This window comes from Maniola jurtina, chromosome 5 (assembly GCF_905333055.1).
Source record: "Maniola jurtina chromosome 5, ilManJurt1.1, whole genome shotgun sequence".
Taxonomy (NCBI): Eukaryota; Metazoa; Arthropoda; class Insecta; order Lepidoptera; family Nymphalidae; genus Maniola; species Maniola jurtina.
In genome coordinates this window covers 6,054,945-6,076,573 of record NC_060033.1, presented here as the reverse complement: position 1 = coordinate 6,076,573, position 21,629 = coordinate 6,054,945, and the positions used below count along the sequence as shown (strand labels likewise).

The 21,629-nt window shown below is 34.7% G+C and overlaps 1 protein-coding gene across 1 annotated transcript; it reads left to right on the top strand.

Annotated features, from left to right (window-relative positions):
- Positions 1 to 10,176: 10,176 nt before the first annotated feature.
- Positions 10,177 to 11,677, top strand: LOC123865372 (serine protease inhibitor-like). The gene has a single exon (XM_045906367.1). It carries the CDS (start codon positions 10,454 to 10,456, stop codon positions 11,648 to 11,650), a length of 1,197 nt encoding a protein of 398 aa, XP_045762323.1. The 5' UTR covers positions 10,177 to 10,453; the 3' UTR covers positions 11,651 to 11,677.
- Positions 11,678 to 21,629: the final 9,952 nt, after the last annotated feature.

The following is a 21,629-nucleotide window of genomic DNA, read 5'->3' as shown; positions in this document are numbered from 1 at the left end:
CCGACCCAAAAAGAGGGGTGTTATAAGTTTGACGTGTGTATCTGTGTATCTGTATGTGTCATCGTAGCTCCTAAACTAATGAACCGATTTTAATTTAGTTTGTTTTTGTTTGAAAGGTGGCTTGATCGAGAGTGTTCTTAGCTATAATCCAAGAAAATCGGTTCAGCCGTTTGAAAGTTATCAGCTCTTTTCTAGTTACTGTAACCTTCACTTGTCGGGGGTGTTATAAATTAATTTACACTTGTATTATAAGAGCTTGACAGAGCCACTGGATACAGACGACGTCAAACCGCGGCGTATGGATTATGGAAGTCCCTACAAGAGACCTAGTATGTCTAGCAGTCACTAACTTTTACTAATACAAGAATGCTGTATCATATGGCCAACATTTTTTTTGAACCAACGTGATTATTATCGTTATTTTAGCAGCAGTGAGTGGCATGTGAGCGCACTTGGAACTAAATGTTTGTGATAAGCACTGATAAGACATCATGACGACGGCGATGACGGCGTTTCTACTGTGCAAGTGACGTGTAAACTTCTGCTTTATTGCTAGTGGACAATTAGCTTCAGGCAAAGTTTTCTTTGCGTATCTACCGACCACCATCGCCAGAGGCTTTAATCTTAGATGATGTTTTAGGACCTTAATTAACCCGAAAGGTAATGTCGGGTAATATAACGCAATAATGTTTCCACGGACCACCTAGGATACACCTAGGATGCAGCGTTGGTAGCTAGTAGGTACAATGAGATTAGCAGGTACTTATAATAATAATCCATACTACATATTTATCTCTCATTTATTTACTATCTCATTATTAACATAATATTTAAAAAATATGTTTACAAAAATAAAATAACAGAAAATTAACAAAAAATAAAATAACAGAAACAACAAAAAAAATAACAGAAAAAACAACAAGTGTAAATTGAAAATTTATAACACCCTCGACAAGTGAAGGTTACAGTAACTAGAAAAGAGCTGATAACTTTCAAATGGCTGAACCGATTTTCTTGGATTATAGCTAAGAACACTCTTGATCAAGCCACCTTTCAAACAAAAAAAACTAAATTAAAATCGGTTCATTAGTTTAGGAGCTACGAAGCCACAGACAGATACACAGATACACACGTCAAACTTATAACACCCCTCGTTTTGGGTCGGGGGTTAAAAAGTAAAATAACAAAAAGTAAAATAACAGAAGGAACATACTACTTATTCAAGCGTGTGCGTCTCTCTTTCTGCTAGGTTTTCAGGATCCCGTTTTTGATGAATTTTGGATGTGAGAACTTGCATCTCGGGAACGGATATAGGCTATTTTTAAATATAGAAATCACTGAATTAGTTTAGACGAAAATATTGTACACTATAATTTCATGTTTGTTTTTAAAAACGATGAACCCCGCTAAACTTAAAAGTCGGCGCCTGAATAATTTTACAGCAATAATGTTTGATTAAGTTTAACTGTCCTTCTATGCCTGAGTTTTTTAAAAGTAGGTAGGTATAAGTAAAAAAGTTAAGTATGTAGGTATGTATGTTTGTATCCAGATTATGTGTGTTCCACCGTAGCGCCTAAACTACTGGGCTGATTTTGATGAATGAGGTGTCAATCGATTCGTCGTAAGGGTCCGGGTGACATAGGCTACATTTTATACGAAGAAAATTGACCAAACGGATGTTAAATGAAAAAAGTGGAGGTCTCGAAAATTTGCTTTTGCTACATTTCGAGTTCATACCTAAATATAAATGTACTACAACATTAAAATGTACCAAGCGACAGAAAAACAATTTTACTATAATATTTCAGCTTTTATTAAGACGATCGCAGTCGGGTTTTAGTTTTCAACTTTATCTTGTTTTCATATGTATAGTTAAATACCTGGAGAGCAACTTAGGCTACTTTCTATCTATTCAATTTCTTAAATCTAAAAATTCCCACGGGATATTTAAAAATCTAAATCTACTTAAGAAATAAAGTGAATTTAGATTTTATCCCACTCCCTGGTTAGAAGGTAGTTAGGTAATTTTGCACCGCAACTATGTACCTATAGCACAGTTTTCAAACTGTGCCTATAGCCTAGATGAGTAGGTTTTTATATAGTACCTAATTAATTAAAAAATCTGCAAATGAGTGGTAATTAGAACATTAAATAGGTCTATAATTACAGCCATAATTATTTAGAATAGCCAAAATTAGTCCCTGTTATTAATTAACAAGATTTTGCGGGAAATGTAGCGAGCGTAACACGATGCGTGACCGCTGACAAACATAAGATTGTTAGTCTTTCCGAGCAAAATAATTGTTTTTTATTACTCACAAAAACTTACAGCATAATCAACAATCAAGACCCAAAAAGAGGGGTGTTATAAGTTTGACGTGTGTATCAGTGTATCTGTCTGTGGCACCGTAGCTCCTAAACTAATGAGCCGATTTTAATTTCGTTTTTTTTTGTTTGAAAGGTGGCTTCATCCATAGTGTTCTTAGCTATAATCCAAGAAAATCGGTTCAGACGTTTGAAAGTTATCAGCTTTTTTCTAGTTACTGTAACCTGCACTTGTGGTTTTATACCTAAGTGCACCGAAAGGAGGATAATGTTTTTCGGGAGTAAAGACTCACCTTTTTGTGTCCTTCTTCTTCGATTTACCTTTTTCCCACCTAGGTGGGGTCCGCTTTCCTTTATTTATGCAATTATCTAGGTAAGTAATTGTATTTCAGGTCTGCATTCAACAAAACAACTAACCTCTATTGACTGATTTCCATCAAAGGTCACCTATATAGTAAAGTCCAACTCAGTTTAACCATAATCCTTGGAATACGGTCTAATTCATCATCAACGTAATCAACCTATCTCCGGCTCACTACAGAGCACGGGTCTCCTTTCAGAATGAGAAGAGTTTTGGCCACAGTCTACCACGCTGGTCAAATGCGGATTGGCAGACTTTACACACCTTTGAGAACAATATGAAGAATTCTCAGACATGCAGATTTCCTCACGATGCTTTCCTTGACCACTAATAGCAAGTGACCATTAAGGGGACGGTATATTCCAGGTATAATTTCAAATCTAGAGATGGCGATACACATTGTATCGGCATCTCTCTTAGACGCCCCTGAACCGGTTGCGCATCGCCACAGTGTAGATTATTATTTTCACATCGCTCCTGCATTTAATCATTACGTCACCCCACTTCAGTGTTTACGATGGAGTAAAAAGTCAAGTTATGTATAAGTTTAAAATTCAAAGTTATAGTGATAAAAAATATTTATTATGAAATAATTAAAAATTTATTTAAAAAAATTAATCTGTAGGTATCATCAGAATCGATTACATTCGACTTCGCTGGGTTACTTTATTGTAATATATAACATTGCGTATCTATAAAAAATATTTGTACAAGTTAAATATTGTTTTATATACTACTAGAGGATCCCTGCGGCTTCGCCTGCGTTGATTTCGGTTTTTTTGAATCCCGTAGGAACTCTTCATTTTTCCGGGATAAAAAGTAGCCTATGTCCTTCTCCGGGATGTATCCCAAGTCTGTACCAAATTTCATTAAAATCGGTTCAGTGGTTGGGCCGTGAAAACGTAGCAGACAGACAGACACACTTTCGCATTTATAATATTAGTATGGATTTTAATGCACACTGTTGCCAAGTTACTATCATTAGTTAGTAAACAGTCACTGATTAAAAAAAAAACAATATTATAATGTACTTTTATTGTTTTGTCAACAACGAGAAATAATGAATGAGATCTATTTACAATCATGCTAATAGGCGTCTTTTTCAACCTGTATGCTTATTATAGTAGGAGATTTAACATTTCACCAACTTTCATAGAATGAAATCACACACACACAGTAACATTAAATTAAAATGGGCCTAAATAACCTTGACTTAAGGTCCTAAATTCAATTACACCGATTTTAATTTCTGGTTCTGTCTGACTGGCTATACATGAATGGATTAATTTGAGCTATAAAACAAGGCGGTTAAGGTCTATTTTACGTTAACGTTCTCATTATAAACCCCTATCTGCCAGTTTTGGTCATTACTGTGGTGACCATTACATTTGGCCTTGAAAGAAGATACTTCACATGGATAAAAGATTATAGCATGGACAAGTCCAAGTTTCTGAAATTTTCACTTATTGATAATGATAATACTGTCATTCCTAATTACTTACATTTATAGGTAAATCTTATATTTTCTATATCTTATTGCTATTATAGATGCTGAGATTATAGAAATTACACTCAACTGAAATTCAATGAAAATATAGTTAGCACGGACATTACACAAGTAACTATTTATTGCATTTCACTAATTAATGAGATCGTAAAATCCTATTTTTTCATATTATCAAAACGTTTACAGTAAAAAAATATCACACGCGCTAGGTGTGCAAAAACACCTGAAAGAGATTATATGCACCTGCAGCCATAACAGGATAACATTATAATATATTTCGTGTTGTATAAAAAGCTGTTTTGTTTATAATCCTTGTTTTTGTTTATTCAATATGGTTACAGTCAAACCGGCCCGCTCGGAGCTTATAGCCATAAAAGTTAACTAATTAGGTGAAATATTCCAAAAGAGCATAAGTAGGTATGTACACATTCAATACGCTAACTTAACTGTTTACGTTAAGGTTCAAAGTCAAAGCGCTGGAGAAATGTTTTTATATGATACTGAACAAAGTCAAGACAGAGATTAAAATATTTTATAGCTTTTTTGTTATATTCAGATTCGGGCCATTGATTCAAATTTTAAATTTGTAGTAATTATGTTCTCTAATTCAGAAGCTGAGCTCTTTTTCTGGATGCCTATCATTAGGCATCCAGAAAAAGAGGTCATTACCTTTTCGCTAAAAGACAATTTTACGTTGACTGACATGAAAGCAAAGTGCCTAGTAAGCCAATAGACAATTCAGCTAGATGACATCAAAGCAGATTACCCAGTCAGCAGAGAGTCAACTTAGCTGTACGCCATAAAAACAGAATGCACAAGTAGCAAAACGTCTGGAATTGTGAATAGTCTGTATGATTAGAACACCTCATTAGCCAGACGTCAAATTACATAGTTGGATGACATAAACGCTGAATGAGATAGTATCTAAAACGTCTGGAAAAGTAAATAGTCTAAATGGTCTGTTGCTTGCTCCCATTTTAATTTTTAACCAACTTCCAAAAAGAAGGTGGTTCTCAATTCAGCCTGTTTTTTACCCCATTGCGGCAAAGCCTAAAGGAAGAGTTATGATTTTAGCAGTCTGTATATGTATGTGTGTGTGTTTGTATCCAGATTCTGTGTGTTCCACCGTAGCGCCGAAACTACTGGGCTGATTTTGATGAATGAGGTGTAAATCGATTTGTCGTAAAGATCCGGGTAACATAGGCTACATTTTATACGAAAAAAATTGACCTAACGAATGTAATATGAAAAAAAGTGGGGGTGAAAAGGTACTACCACTAACTAACAATTGTGCCAGGACTGGTCCTGATGGGATTTTGAAGTTTGAAAAGGTGCAGTTGGTTCTCTATATAACGTAGACCCGCACTAAGACAGGATTTTGAGAAATTTGATCTGTAAATTGACCAAATTATCATACAACAATACTACTTCTCACGAACCTATAAAAGCTACGAACAAACGATTTCAGTAGTTACATTTTATTACTGTTCTTACCTTTCGATTCAAAACAAGAAAAATTGATACACTGATTTGGCATTCCAAAACGAAGCAACTCTCGTCCTAATAACCATTTAATGTATACTTTAAGAATAACTGCATAAGGTAAGTTTTACAACGAATATTTTAACATCGATATTTTAATGTTAGTATACGTGAGTGAGAACACAAAAGCCACAAAGATCCTTTGTATTGACAAAGGCAAACACAATAGGATCTTTCATTTCTTGTAAATTGAACTAGTTTTATGAGAAAAAGTATTAAGTACGTATGAAATTTTGTTTTGCACATTTTCAACTTTTAAGCTGTGACAATAAGGTCTAAGTTGAAGGAATATTTAATAGTATGATTATTTTTTTGATCTATAAAACATTTATGACACTGCAATTTTTGGTCAAACTTATTATTGACTACTTAGTGACGTATATACATAAAAAAACCAGCCAAGTGCGAGTCAGACTCGCGCACCAAGTTTCCGTATCCGTACTCAGGTATTTTTCCGACATTTTGCAAGATAAATCAAAAACTATTATGCTTAAAAATAAATTAAAATCAGTTTTAGAATGTTCAGGTAAAACCCTTTTATATGATACCCCACTTACTTTGAAAATTGAAACACATTGTTTTTTAATGAACCCATAAATTCATGGTTTTTGCCAAATTTCATGATTCTAGGTCAACGGGAAGTACCCTATAGGTTTTCCTGACAGACACAACACACACGGACAAAACAGACTGACAGGCGGACAGATAGACAGACATACAGTTAGATAGACAGACAAACAGACAGCAAATTGATCCTATAAGCGTTCCGCTTTTCTTTTTGAGGTACGGAACCCTAATAAATGATATCATTGCATAGCAAGTGAAGAAACTAAAAATTATAACACCTTGGATAAACATCTCGGACTTGAAAGTGGATGTCATCATAATAATCATGATCATCATCATCATCATTATGAGCCCGTGGATGTCCACTGTTGGACATGGGCCTTCCCTAAAGAGCGCCAGCCGCTTTATATCATCAGTCCATCGTGCTGGAGGACGTCCTACACTACGCTTGCTTATACGCGGTCTCCTCTCATCCTATTTTCATAATAATTAGTACTTTCCCCTAAAAACCTTTAAATTGATATCAATAAAGTTTTTTTTCCATCTTATCTTCTAATACTTATGCATTTTACAAGTTTGGTTTTTGATCTTTGAGCTACCGGGATAGAGCACTCAGATTAATTAATTTTTATTTTCAAATTATAAGTCCTGGTCTATAATGACCTAATATTAGCTTCACTACACTGCAATGTACTGTTTACTGCATTCTTTTTAAAATAATTACTTTTTTAATGTAATAAATGCACAATATAAACTTATCTTAAAATCTAGAAAAATCCTAAATAAAAATACTTTATAACATAGTACTGAATTTACTACTCTATGGCATTCTGTACAATTACAGTATGACAAAATGCTTATGAAACCCGAAACAGGTCCTGCCGCGCTGAGGCGACGGGTATGACTGACAAGATAACGTAATTACGGCCCATAAGACTCAACAATAGGGTCGAAAATTCTTTGTACTCGCTCTGTACGCGATTTGAACAGAATAAGCGAGGAAGCGTGAAATCAAATAATTTAGAATATAATTTGAAATATAGCACTTACTGTGAAATGATCGGACCGAATTATTTATTTGATTGTTTTACACCTATGGTGAAAGTTACGTCTTTAAGAGCTTTGTCATTAAAGAGAAAAACCCAAAAGTCTAAGGTTTTAGACCAAACTTCTGATTTTTTTTCTATCGAGGAAAGTTTGTCCAATCATGTTTTTATCGGACCAAATCCAAGGGGATATAATGAAAAATATTATATATTAATTTCAAATTTTTCGATCCATGCGTTCCTAACTTATTTCCATTTTAGTAAACTTTAGTATCGACGAAAACGGAGACCGCCGCGTTAATTGGTTAAAACGCACACAACTCCGAAAAATTAGAGATCTGTGCCGGGATCGAACCCACGAACTCCCGATTAAGAGGCGGCCACTAATAGGTTATCACGGCTTATACTTTTAATTAAGTGATTAGATCAATGATATTATGTAGGGTGCCTAATTGAGTTCGGTATTTTTAACTTCTGTATGTTTTCAATGGAAAATATTAATTATGTCATAATACGACTGCAGGCGGTTAATTAACCGCAAATGGTACATGCCGTTGTCCTAGATAACCACTATATTATATTATAACATTATGCTAAATGGAATAATATGACATTAGGTATCTACTGTATTATTGTTGTGGCCAGTCAAGTTAAGGTCGGTACTGCAGTCGGTATGAAAAATTAGGAAAACTTTTTTTTGTCTGAAATCATAGGACTATGACAAATTTTGGTGTTTAAAAATTCCTGTCTGTTCAGGTAAGTTGATTTCAGAATCATTAGATCTGCGTTATATTATTACTTACTATCTAAAACTAACTGTTAGAGGTGTCATAGAGTCTATTAATAAGCAATAACAAGTTGTATTAAAAAGTTAAAACCACGACTGCCATGCCAACATGAACTAAAAAGTAAAAAATTCACATATAAAAAATGCCACCATACAGCCGCCATATTGAATTTTATGAAAAAAAAATACCACTCGGGATGATGTAAGGATTCTAACGACACCTCAAACATACAGATCTTTTCAGGCATTAGGAGTTATGGTTGAATAAAGAAACACACACACATACATGCAATATAATAGGTAAGTACATACATGAACCCTGAAAACATTACATTCCTTTTTGAGCAGTCGTGTAAGAATTACTTTATTCCGTGGGTAGAAAGAATAAATGGGATCAATTTTATTTGCATAGTTATTGAAATTCTAAACTTCACGGAGGTTCGATGACCCGCAGACAAACACACCGAGGTGGCAACTGAAATTAGATAAAAATGCTAATTTCGGTAAAATCCTAACGCCCGCATACACACAAATCTCTCATGCTAATGCAATGGAAATTCTTTAATACTTTGTACTTACCTACTGATGGGAACAACCTGACGAGTTGGCATTTGTGTTCTTGAAAAATAATTCGGTATCCCTGCCTATCACACTAATCAGCCAATCTTACCAAAAAGCCTCAAATATTATGTCTATTCTTCACCGTGACTTACTTCTATATTGTCAGGACCTTTTTACATAAAAGAAGACTATGGCCAAACCCTTATCATTTTAAGAGGAGACCCATACCTACTCTTCTGAGCCGGCAATGGGTTGATCATGATGATGATAACGCTCATTGGAGCCAGGTGTTTCGACTCGGTAATTAAAAAAAAAAGATTCCGACGAATTGAGAACCTCCTCCTTGTTTCGAAGTCGGTTAAATGGGAGCCTATCAGAATGACCACGTTGAAAAATCACGATATCGCCACAATGTCTTGATATTCGGACACCATAACAACAATAGACATGAACGCTAAATGCAAAGCAAAACGTCTGGATCTGCCATTTTGTGTGGCATACCATTTCTAGCTAGGTATATATCCATTTCAATATACCTACAAGGAATGACCACAGCAGACCGGAATTCCGAAGAGAGACTTCTTGCATAATTTACGGAACTTTAAAACAGTCCAATGCATTATACAGTTCTGTAAGTTCGAGACGTCCCATCGCTATTGTATCGGCACGAGGTCGAAAGACAATTTACATTCTTTTCCGCTCTTTGAACATTTTGTATGAGCGGAAATATTGTGACCTTATTTAGTTTCGAGGTTTGGCTTAAAGTGGGTCGGATACTGCCGACCTTTTTGCGAAATTTGGTTTGCCAGTTTAAATCCTTATGAGGCGAACAACATATTCTTCATAGAATGATGACGTGAAGGTGCTGGTGCCATGTGCCTTGTTGTGCATGTCTAACTTACGTGAAACTCAATCCTAGAGCATAATATCATGCTTCCGCATCACGTCTCCAACTGTCCACCACTCCTGGAAAAATTATGTTGCAGTTGGCATTTATTTATTTCTAATGACAACAAAAAACAAAACTTAAGTAAACTTACATAATGCAACTGAGTGATACGATTACAAAAGATCGTAACTTATTAGTAGAATATTATAGATTTATAATCGTTCACAAGATACCTTTCATCAAAGAACCTTCATAGAAATCGATTTCTTGAAAATTGAACTAGTGAGCTGAACCAGGAATTCAAGTGTTATCTTATAATCCGGCGCGCGCGAAGTTCCTAAAATTCTGTTGAGAACATTCTTGCAATTTTAATTTCAATCGTGAAGTTAATCACTTTATTAAGCTCGTTGAATGCATTCTGCAGTGTTCTTAAAATGGTCATAACTAATTTGAAACGTCTTGAGTAATAAATTTAATTAACTAAATGTTGTTACTAGCCTTTATTGCTTTATATTATTAAACGTGATCAAAGAATCGTATACCAGTTTATGAATGCTACACAAAAAATTAAATGGTCAATTTAAATCTAAAAACACCTTTTAATCGCTCACCATTGCCTAAATCAATTTAGAAAATGATGAACCTGCGTGTAATTGATTTAATAAAATGAATACAAACACTCGATCCCATAAATACCGGTATTTTACATAAACACGCATAGTTCACTCTTCACGCGAACGATAAACGTTACTTAACAAACCTAATGATATTCGTTGTACATACACGTGAGAAATCCCATTGAAATTGATAGAATCGCCTTATGCTACACCAGTGTTGCGTTAAGCTCTGAGCCATCCACTCGCACATTATGTGGAAGGTCATAGTATTTGTTGGTATTGTTACTGCCGCTCCGACCGACAACTTCACCGGCATAGACTTCAAGCCTATCAACGAGTTTACGCTACAACTCCTCAGCAATGCTTACGCATTCCAAGAAAGCTTCGGAGAGAAAAATATTGCCATTTCACCCCTTTCCGCGTGGAGTATCTTCTCTTTACTAGCGGAAGGGTCAGCCGGAGAAACCTTCCTGGAGCTAATGAAGGAACTGAAACTTCCGAATGATCTGCGCACAACACAAATGCTTCATGCAGCAGTCGCTAGTTTATTGAAGGGTGAAAATAAAGATATCACATTGAACGCGCAGACAGCGATGTTTTCGGACGCGAGCCTTTTAATACATCCCGAATTTTGTGAGTCGGCAAATTATTATGGCACAGATGTATTTTCCATGGATCCAACAAATACCACTAAACTGGCGGATGATATTAACTATTATATTTGTCTTGCTACAGAAGGCAAAATTCGCCAGGCAGTGCGACCCGAACTACTTCAAAATTTAGTAATGATTTTAGTTGATGCTCTTTATTTTAAAGCCAGCTGGACGTATCCTTTTAACCCAAAACACACTAAGGAAAAAGCTTTCTATAACTCTCAAGGCAAAACAATTGGGTCGGTCAACATGATGCACCATAAAGCGCCACACAATATTAGAGATGCAACAGAAATTGAAGCGCAAATCTTAGAAATGAATTATGGGAAAAATGAGCAGTTCTCTATGCTTGTCCTAGTGCCATACGACGGAACACCAATACAAAAGATGTTAAATAATTTGGCCACACAACCTATTGATTGGATGACGGAATACAAACAATCTGGGAGTTTGCCAAGAATTGACTGTTACATTCCGCGTTTTAAAATTTCATCAAGAATTGATCTGATTCCACCATTACAGTACGGTGGCATACAAAGGATATTTGATAAGAAGAGTGCGGAATTACCAGGAGTGTCTGATAGTCCATTGTTTGTGTCAAAAACAATCCAGAACGTAGAGATCGAGGTGACTGAGGAAGGCACCGTTGCAGCGGCGTCCACCGTTGTTGGTTTAGAAGATAGAGTTTTAGCACAGCGCTTTGAAGCGAACAAAGAATTTGCATTTATTGTGATGGAAAGGTCGTCGAATTTAATATTGTTTGCCGGTGTTTACGCGGAACCGCGAGCTGTGTGAATGTGTTCAAAAAAATATCTGAGACTATTTCGTTTTTTAAATCAAGTTCAACTCATGGCCAGATGTTATTTTTTTCATTCGTTTTGTGTAAATATTATTTTAATGCAAACACAAACGGTCAGAGATCAACGTCCATTATTTTTTCCCGTCATTATATTTATAAATGTTATAAATAACAAGTAGACGTACAAACATCAAATATTTTCTGCTGAAGATAATTCCGTGCACAAATCTTTGATGAGTTGTTTAGATGAGACTCCTGATAAAAACAAACGTGAATTAGGTAGGTACAAAAACACATAAAGAATGATTCTCATTAAATTGTTATATGAAATAATAGATAGAGATCACTGAATACTGACATGCAACGTAATAGGTACCACAGAAGGCGAGATGATGCATCTTTAACAGTTCCTGAAATAAACTACTAGCTTACAATTTTATTTGTAAAATTCGTAAAGCACCCACTGTCTCGAGCACTGAAAAGGGAATCAGCTCAGTATTGACCTGAATGAAACTTTGACCTTATTGTTCAAGTGCCTATTTCATTTTGACCAAAATAATAATTGAGAATTAGAGAAATCTAGGTATATAAGATTTGATTAAAAACGACAAACAAGTGAGTAAAAATAAAAGTCTATTAGCAAAAAAGATAAGAAATGCTGATAATATGATACTAATAGGGATGATGACTACTAGTCAAATCAGTGACTTTTTATCAAAGGTCAAAACGAGCTTATATGAAATTCACAGATGTGACGTCATAAACCTTTGACGTAATGTGACGTACTTTTTTAGTTAAATTGATGATTTAAAATGGTTAGCTATAAAACTAACAGCGGACGTGGGTTTTACGAATTTTGCAAGACCCTCTATTTAATAATTACCAATAAATAATTCATTTTCGACATAGGCATCATATCCCAATTCCCAATTATGTTAAATTCACTAGGTAGGTAGGTACTCGTAGTAATATTTTAAGTTCCCTCGGAAATACTTCGAGAAAATCTCCCGTCACATCTCCTCTCATCTTATTATCTAGTGGGTGTTTGTTTTTACTAATGACATTTTTTATTTATATTATTATCTTCACTGAAAGGTAGGTACCTACCGATGTCGCGTGCTACAGCTCTTAGCTACGTAGTCACGCTAAAGCCCGAACAATGTGTGAAAACTACACAGTTTAAAAAACTTGCCAAGTGCGATTCAGCGAGTCAGCTAGCAACGATGGTTCCGCACTTTGGAAGAATAACGCTAAAAATTGTAAAGCGTTTCGCTTTTTACCGAACTACGCCAAAAGGAGGCTAATTTTCTCGCGTAGTAGGTACTAGGTGTATATAAATTGCTAATTCCAATAATTAGTGAGGTGTTAGATTCAATACATGGAATGTATCTCAATCGTAATTCAATTCAAAATTCATAGGTAGGAAGTACCAAAACATAGTTCATTTTAGTTGTGGAAGGGTAAAATGCACAGGTAAAATTACACAAAAAAATAATATGGCGGATGCTAGTCACCGAAAACTATATTTTTGGCATAGTCTGTAGCCTAAACGGATTGATCGATTTGAGTTGAATTAGTGGTCGTTATTAGACTGAAACTTTAACTCGAAAACTTGTTAAAAAAAAGGCAAGTGTGAGTCAGACTTGCACACAAAGGGTTCCGTAACATATAACTAAAAAATTTCACTTTCAATAGAAATAACATTCTTACGCTGGCAGTCAGACAGATAGATAGCAGAGGCTTAGAAATAGGGTTCCATTGGCACACTTGGAGTAGGGAACCCTAGAAAGCCAAGTTTTTAAGTCAAAGTGATTATGTAAGATAGAGTTAAAGCTTTTAATTGTTAGTTACTACGAGTACTTACTACACCCATTGTTTCTATAACCAGTTTATACCATGATGTAATTATTATGGTATGTCCAGACTAGACGAAAATAAGAGAGGGCAACTTTTCCATATAATGTACTTATTACAATTCCATTTACCCACGGCCGACCAGAAACGGTATATGGCCGATAGAGATTGTGTGTGTTTGTGCATATTTACAGTCGTTACCATTTTTCTGAAAAACAACTGGCTCGATGTTAATACAATTTTTTTGCACTAAATAGATATAACTTTAGAGCAAGTTCTTAGATTAATAAATACTTGAGATTAGATATATTTTAGGGTTATAATAAGCCACCAAGCAGTGCTACAAGTGGTTTTTGTTTTAATTTTTACATATTCAATTTTTCTACTATATCTGGTTTTCAGCTCCTCGATTTGTTACTGCAAAGGTACCCAACTAAAGAGCGAGCATTTGGAATAGAAACTTATTGTGATTATCACGAATAAACTTTATCATTATACTGCAGGTTCCAACTTCGTAGGTACTTCTCTATCTGATGTTGCAGTATTACTGCTCACCTCAACCGTGATGATGAGAGTCTCGATTGTGATTACTGATTAGTACTGTAGCTACCAGGTATCAATAAATAATAATAATAATCATACCTGGTTTTCAAATCTGTTCCTAGTTGTTTGTTTTTCTTCCGTGTATCCTTTTATTTGTGTGCAATAAAGATTTTAAATACTTAACAAATGTTTTTGTATAAGAGGCACTCCATGTTCCAACTCCTCAGCCTCATGCTGCAAGGGCTATACGCATAGATATCATCGCAGAGCAGGTTCTTAGATATACCTACAATTGTTAAGGTTATGTAATGGCTATGTAATGTAATGGTTATGTAATGGTTTTGAAAAAATTTTTTTTTACTTTGTACCAAGTGGTTTTTAACGTTGGTTTTTTTTAAATATTTTTGTAAGTGCCTATTTTTAGGTAGGGTTTTACGTTGTAAGTAAACGAACACTATTTACAGAAGATTTTATTCAGTAGTACACGATCGCTAAATTTCAAATGGTGTGTCTGCATCACTAGAACAATAGGTACTTAACCGTGACCGCGACATTGAAGCGTTTGAAAGAATCCAAAAAGTTATTATTATTTACCTACGAGCATCTAATTTGTTCTCACGTTTTTACCCCTCCTTGTCCATATTGGAATTATTGGCAAAAAATCAAGGTTAGCTCGGGAAAATTTACCATTTACAGATACGAAAATCCTGTTACCTTTCAGTTTAAGTTAACTGGCAACTAACCGCGATTTCGTCCGCGTATCGTTATCTTGAAAAAGAGTAGGTAGAGGTAGGTATAATGTAGTGATTTGATTGTATAGAAAATAATATAAGAGTTAACTTAAAATAATAAATATAAGTAAACTTTTTAGTGTTTTAGGGTTCCGTACCTCTAAAGGAAAAACGGAACCCTTACCTATAGGATCACTTTTTGGTTTTGGTTTTTTTTTTCAAAAAGAATATTAGCCATGTTAAAAGACTAATACATATTCCCCTTTCCTCTCCAACTAAGCGTCAGGCTTGTGCTCGGAGTAGGTACGACAATAATGCAACGGGCGGAGTTTGAACCGTCGACCCTTCGGTTTTCAGTCCACTCCTTTACCGGTTGAGCTATTGAGGCGCTTTGTTGTCTGTCTGTCTGTCTATCTGTCAAGAAAACCTACAGGGTACTTACCGTTGACCTAGAATCATGAAATTTGGTAGGTATAGGTCTTATAGCATAAATAAAGGAAAAAACCGAAAACCGTGAATTTGTGGTTACATCACAAAAAAGAAATTAAAATGTGTTTATAAGCAAATAATTTCAATTTTAAAAGTAAGATAACTATATCAAGTGGGGTATTATTATATGAAATGAATTTACCTGTATATTCTTAAACAGATTTTTTTATTTTTGTGCATAATAATTTTTGATTTATTTTGCAAAATGACGGAAAAAATACCCGAGTACGAAACCCTCGGTGCGCGAGTCTCACTCGCACTTGGCCGGTGTTTTATTTATAGTAATAAAGTTTTCACCTGTGGCAATAGTTGCAAGTGCGACTAATAAATAATTATTATGAAATAATAAGGTCAATTATTTGCCTTTTCGGGACCAGTTACTCGACTTGGCGCCTTTAAAGTTATATAGGCTCTTCATAATTATTATGCCTACCTTTTTAGCCGCAATTATTTTTCCAGGGAAAAATATTTTTCATGAAACTGCCATCTGTGTAGTGGCAACCAAATCTCTTCGTTTCAACTTCCTGCTATGTTTCGAGGAAACTACAATAGGTACTACTCTGCTCTGCTACATAAGTACTTCATAGAATTAAAACTAGATGGTGCTGTAATTATGATCAGTGAAAAAAAAAAGTTAAAAACTTTAATTACATATTTTTGTCAATGTAATTTTAAAGTAGGTACCTACCTTTTTATTTTGTACAAATTTTCGCATTATGACAGCTCCAAAATAATATCCAAAACATAGACTTTAAATCATTTAAAGTTCCTTTTTATTTTAATTGGAAACAGCGAGGGTTTTAACTAGAAACAAGAAAAGTAAAAGTCACGTAGGTTGGTGTTAAATCTTCATTAAATGCCACATATTACGCCGAGATCAGTGCAAACTTTCACGTGGAAAAACCGTATCAAAATGGGGTTAGGTGAATGCCCTTCTGGTCAATAAACTTCGCTGAGAACAATGGGAAACGGAAGGTTTAGCAATTGATATACCTACCTAATATTATTACTTACTTATTTTCAATTTTATTGTTCTAGCCCTTCTCAAAAGTTGAGTTTTCAAAAAGCACGTAATTCCGTTTAAAATAGGGCCGAGGAACATAATAGGGATCCCCATCTTTCCCTAAAATACCTATAGGACGTCCTGTCAAAAACGTTCCATTTTAAAATAATTTCATTTTATTCTAAAAGGATCAAACACCTTTGTTACTTGAAACCTGTTATCTTCTAAAGCCACCATGACCACCATAGTCGCTGATTTGATGTTGAGGACAAAACGCAGAGAAACTTTCAGCTTTTATAAAATAACGAAGGTCTGGCACTCGCTGGATCTTAGTCCGTAGATTCCAATTATGTACCTAATTAAAATATACTTAGATAATTAATATAATATTATCTGTATACGTATTTATACAATTTATCTGTATATTTATTACGATTATTTTAATGATAAAAAATAATAATTCGAAGCCCATTATAATATCTATATTCTATATATTTAGTTTGACACGCATATTTTAAATGTATTATTTTCCTGTTGGAAATACCGAATGATAATAATAGCTGAGGATAATTTATAATAACACACTTGTTTTTAGGTATCGTAGGTTTAGATTACAATATAATATGACGGGTTTACAAAATATTATATTTTTATGTAAGTATTATGTAGCCTATAGGTATTAATTTACCATAATAAAACATACCAAATCTAAAGCATGAAAGGAGCGCCTTGTGCCCTGTGGGAATTTCGAAAAAGTCTTCCAAAAACTAAACAATTATTATAAAAGGAACCTCTGTGTAAAAATATTTCAGCTTTCTATGTAGGTAACTACAAGCGTTTGTGCTGGGCGTTTATGAAAACATCAATGAGTCAAGACTTTTTATAATACATACTTTGATGAACCAACTCACTTACATTTATTATTTCGTAATTTTAGGGATTTAGTATTTTTCACCGTGAAATTCGCAATATATATCGTGCAAAAGTCGGAGTCAGTGCCCCACCTACGACGCGGCATTGACCCCGAGTGGTCTATCTATGCAACGTTCGTTGACCTCTAGCGTCAGTCAAATGTTTTATTTGAACTTGTAACTGAAATGTGAAATGTATTGTGAACTTTTTAAAAATACAGGATTTTTAATTTATTTTTTTCGTAATCTTCAGTACCATCACCTGTCTTCATTTTAGCTAACGTTCTGATTACACTATGTAAGTATAACGTAGGCCCTCACTAAAATAGGTTTTTGAAAATTATTAACGTAATTTTTAAGCAAATATAAATTCACGCTAGTGACCTTGTAGAATAAGCTAGTTGCCTACCTACATAACTAGCGTATGTGTGTTTAAAAATCTAGTGTAACTATAGCAACGTACAAGTATATAACATTTGCTCGTACCTACCAATTTTCATAAACTGTGTCCACACTAGCACCACCTAGCACCACCTAGCATCGTGTGTTCAAAAATATGAGCCTATTATGTTTGGTAGGTAGGTACCTATCTACAAAATATGCATACAAAATTAAACTTAAATTATTTATCTATTAAGTATACTTCAATGAAATCTTATGTGTGAGTGAGAAAATATACATATGTACCAAGAGTACCTAGGTACCTGACATTTTTCATGCTTGCTTGCCTGTTGCACAAAAAACAATATCTCATATTAAAATAAGAATTAAATTTTTAATTTTTTATATCTAGGTAGGTACATAAAGCGGAATTCACATTACGAAATCAGCGGTCAGTGTAGAAGTCAGCTGTCATTGCTGTTGTCAATTGCATTGTAAATTTTTGCAACAGTGTAAGTATGGGTCGTGCAAGTAGGTAACTTGTAAAGGGCAGAGCTTACTCCTACTCCTGCAAGTTTCATTGCTAATAGATACCTACTTAAGTTAAGACTGATATAATATTATAGGTACCCTTTTGTATGTTATAAGCTGTTAGATACGAATTTTCAATCTCCTAATCCCATAAAGTTAATCCTAATAGCGCAGGCAGGCAGGTATTACCCGTGAGTCATCTAATGCGATTTTCCCTTGACGTAGATGTTTATAAATCACGACGCCCAATAACTTCACGACTCAATGACCATTACTTATCTTAAATAAGTAAGGTAAGTTAGGTAGAAAACCCATATGGTATACTAGAGGATGCCCGCGACTTCATCCGCGTGGATCTAGATTTTTATAGATCCCGTGGGAACTGTTCGATTTTCCGTGATAAAAAGTTGCCTATTTCGATTACAGGGACGCAACATACTTCGGTACCAAATTTCATACAAATCGGTTAACTGGCTGGGACTTTAGGAATCCCGTGGGAACTCTTTGATATTCCGGGATAAAAAGTAGCCTATGTCCGTCCCCAGGATATAAGCTAACTCTCTACCTTTCGTTAGAATCGGTTACAGTGTTGGGCCGTGAAAAGGTAGCAGACAGACAGACAGACAGACAGATAGATAGACAGACAGACAGACACACTTTCGAATTTATAATATTAGTATGGATATTAGTATGGATGGATGGAAGAATGGGGATAAGTTGTTTAATTAATTCAATCCTATAACCAATAATTATTATTCTTGTCTAACCACCAAAATTAATGATCAATCTATGTACATTGTACATGTTTAGGTAAGTACTTATTTTAACTAAAAATTAACCTAACTATTATACTTGCCTCTGGAAAGCCAGCTATCACTGCACCAAATTTTATCCAAATCGGTTTATGGATGGGCTGTTTAAAATTTGTGGGAACGTTTTGATTTTCCGGGATAAAAAGTAGACTATGTCCATCTTTGTGTTGCGACTTGTGAGCTATACCTACCTTTCTTCAAAATCGGTTAAACGGATGGACTTTGAAAACATAGCAGGCAGATACACTTTCACATTTATAATAATAGTATGGAATATGGATTGTGGTATTCTTCTAACTTCTTTGATGAGATTCCTAGATTAGATGGGTTTAAGGCGAAAGGGTACCTACCTGTATTTTTATGTATTCTGAGGTAGGAGTAATTAAAAAGATCAACTAGTTCAAATTGGAAATACCTTTCCTTATCTTCATTATACCTACCAGTTTCCCAATTACTCATAAAACCATTATTCATTCATATATGGTACTTATGTAAGGAAATTGCAATTTATCGTATCCATCGATATCGTATCGAATGAGGGAAACAACGGTTAATTTGATAAAGAGGTTAAGTTGACATTAAATTATAAATAAAATACTGAATTTATTAGGATTACCATATTATGTCCCAGTAAACTGGGATAAGTAGGTATGGCCCGGTTTATAGCACCAAACCCAATCGTTACAGTCCAAAGCTTCCAAATGTGATGCCTAAATGTGACCATCGCATTGTCTGACTACATTATTATACCACATTATGTACGTTTATATTTCGCGACAGGTCGAGATGGCAATTTTCTAGTGAGGACATATCACACACCAGTGATAGATACCTATAGATATTTTTTTGGTACGAAGCAAAATAAGAGTCAAAAAAGTCGTTTATTAAAATTGGGTACTATTTATTGTACACTTTCTTTAGTCAATTATTACAACAAATATAATCAAAATAAAATTAACGTATATAGGTACTATCATCGCTACAAACACGTCTTGATTTGAATTGTGCAAGTGATTTTCATTGTTCATGACGTGGTCCTACTGAGTTTGGATCAGATTTTATTCTGGACATGGACTTCTTTTCGAGCCACTGTAAAACATAGCCTTATCCAGTGTATTTTGTAATACAACAATTATGTTTCCGTTCAATATCACAATACCTACTCAAATTCTTTTCAGGCTAGTTGACATGTTTGAGGACGGATTGGCTATTTTATTTCTACACTTGACGAATATCACCTGGAGTCATATTTTTAACCCCCGACCAAAAAGAGGGGTGTTATAAGTTTGACGTGTGTATCTGTGTGTCTGTGTATCTGTGTATCTGTGTATCTGTGTATCTGTGTATCTGTGTATCTGTGTATCTGTGTATCTGTGTATCTGTGTATCGGTGTATCTGTGTATCTGTGTATCTGTCTGTGGCATCGTAGCGCCTAAACGAATGAACCGATTTTAATTTAGTTTTTTTTGTTTGAAAGGTGACTTGATCGAGAGTGTTCTTAGCTTTAATCTAAAAAAATTGGTTCAGCCATTTAAGAGTTATCAGCTCTTTTCTAGTTTTCTTGTAGAAAAGAAGGTTAGATAACCGTTAGGTTCATAATATTATGTCAATAGACAAATGTCAAGCTGTCAAGATGGACGTTGCCTAAATACATAATTATTTATTTGAAAATGATGTTTTGGAAAACTCAAATACTTTGGATCGTCGGGGGTGTTATAAATTTTTAATTTACACGTTTGTTCAATACACAAAACTACAAGCAACAATGAAATCGTGGTCGATACGGATTCAGGAATCGTGCAACAAAACTATGACTCAACCTCGATTGCCCTGTTGACCTGTCGTGAACAATATATGTATTTAAAATTTGTCTGAAATCGATCATGATTCCAACAAATCAAAGATCTGTTTATGCCACAAATCCGCTTAAATTGCGATACTTAGTTTATTTATTTATTTTTTCAATTAAGTTAATCTTCAATAGAAAAAACCAGTTATTTTGTCACTAATGGATGCGTCGAGTAAATTTTAATAATCTTGCAGACAAAAAAGAGACATATTGCTACGTGGATTCAGTTCATATTTGCAGTGATCTTCAAAATACGAAGGTTCTGTCACGTTCTATCAGTATACAAAATATAGAGAGAGATGAATTCTATAGCAATAACTTGACAACCATACTTCTATGAGTGTATAGGATTATCCTCATAAAATACACTATACCGAATAGTGTAAATTAAATGGCTCAAAAAAGCACTGTGTTTCTAATTCTTAGTTTAAATATAGAAGAATATAAAATTCTTTAAAAATCCCGTGGGATCACCACGATTTAGGAATGCAGTTCCTTACAGCCAGACTGCTTACGTTGTTGTTGTTCCTTAACAGTTGTTGAAGTTTAACTGCAATTAGATGATGGAATCAGAATGCCAGAATACATACGGAAAAAACAAAGAAACATGAATTTTTGTAAACATAGATGATAAAATGATATATTTTTTTTTTTTTTTTTTAAATTATATAGACTAGCGCTTGGCTGCAATCAGACCTGCTAGCAAGTGATGATGCAGCCTAAGATGGAGCGCGCTTGCCTAGAAGTTGCCTATTCACTCTTGACTTGAAGGTACCCATATTATAGGTGGAAGGGAAAACTGACGCCGGAAGGGCGTTCCATATCCTAGCGGTTCGAATTAGGAAAGAGGAAGCAAATCGTTTCGTACGTG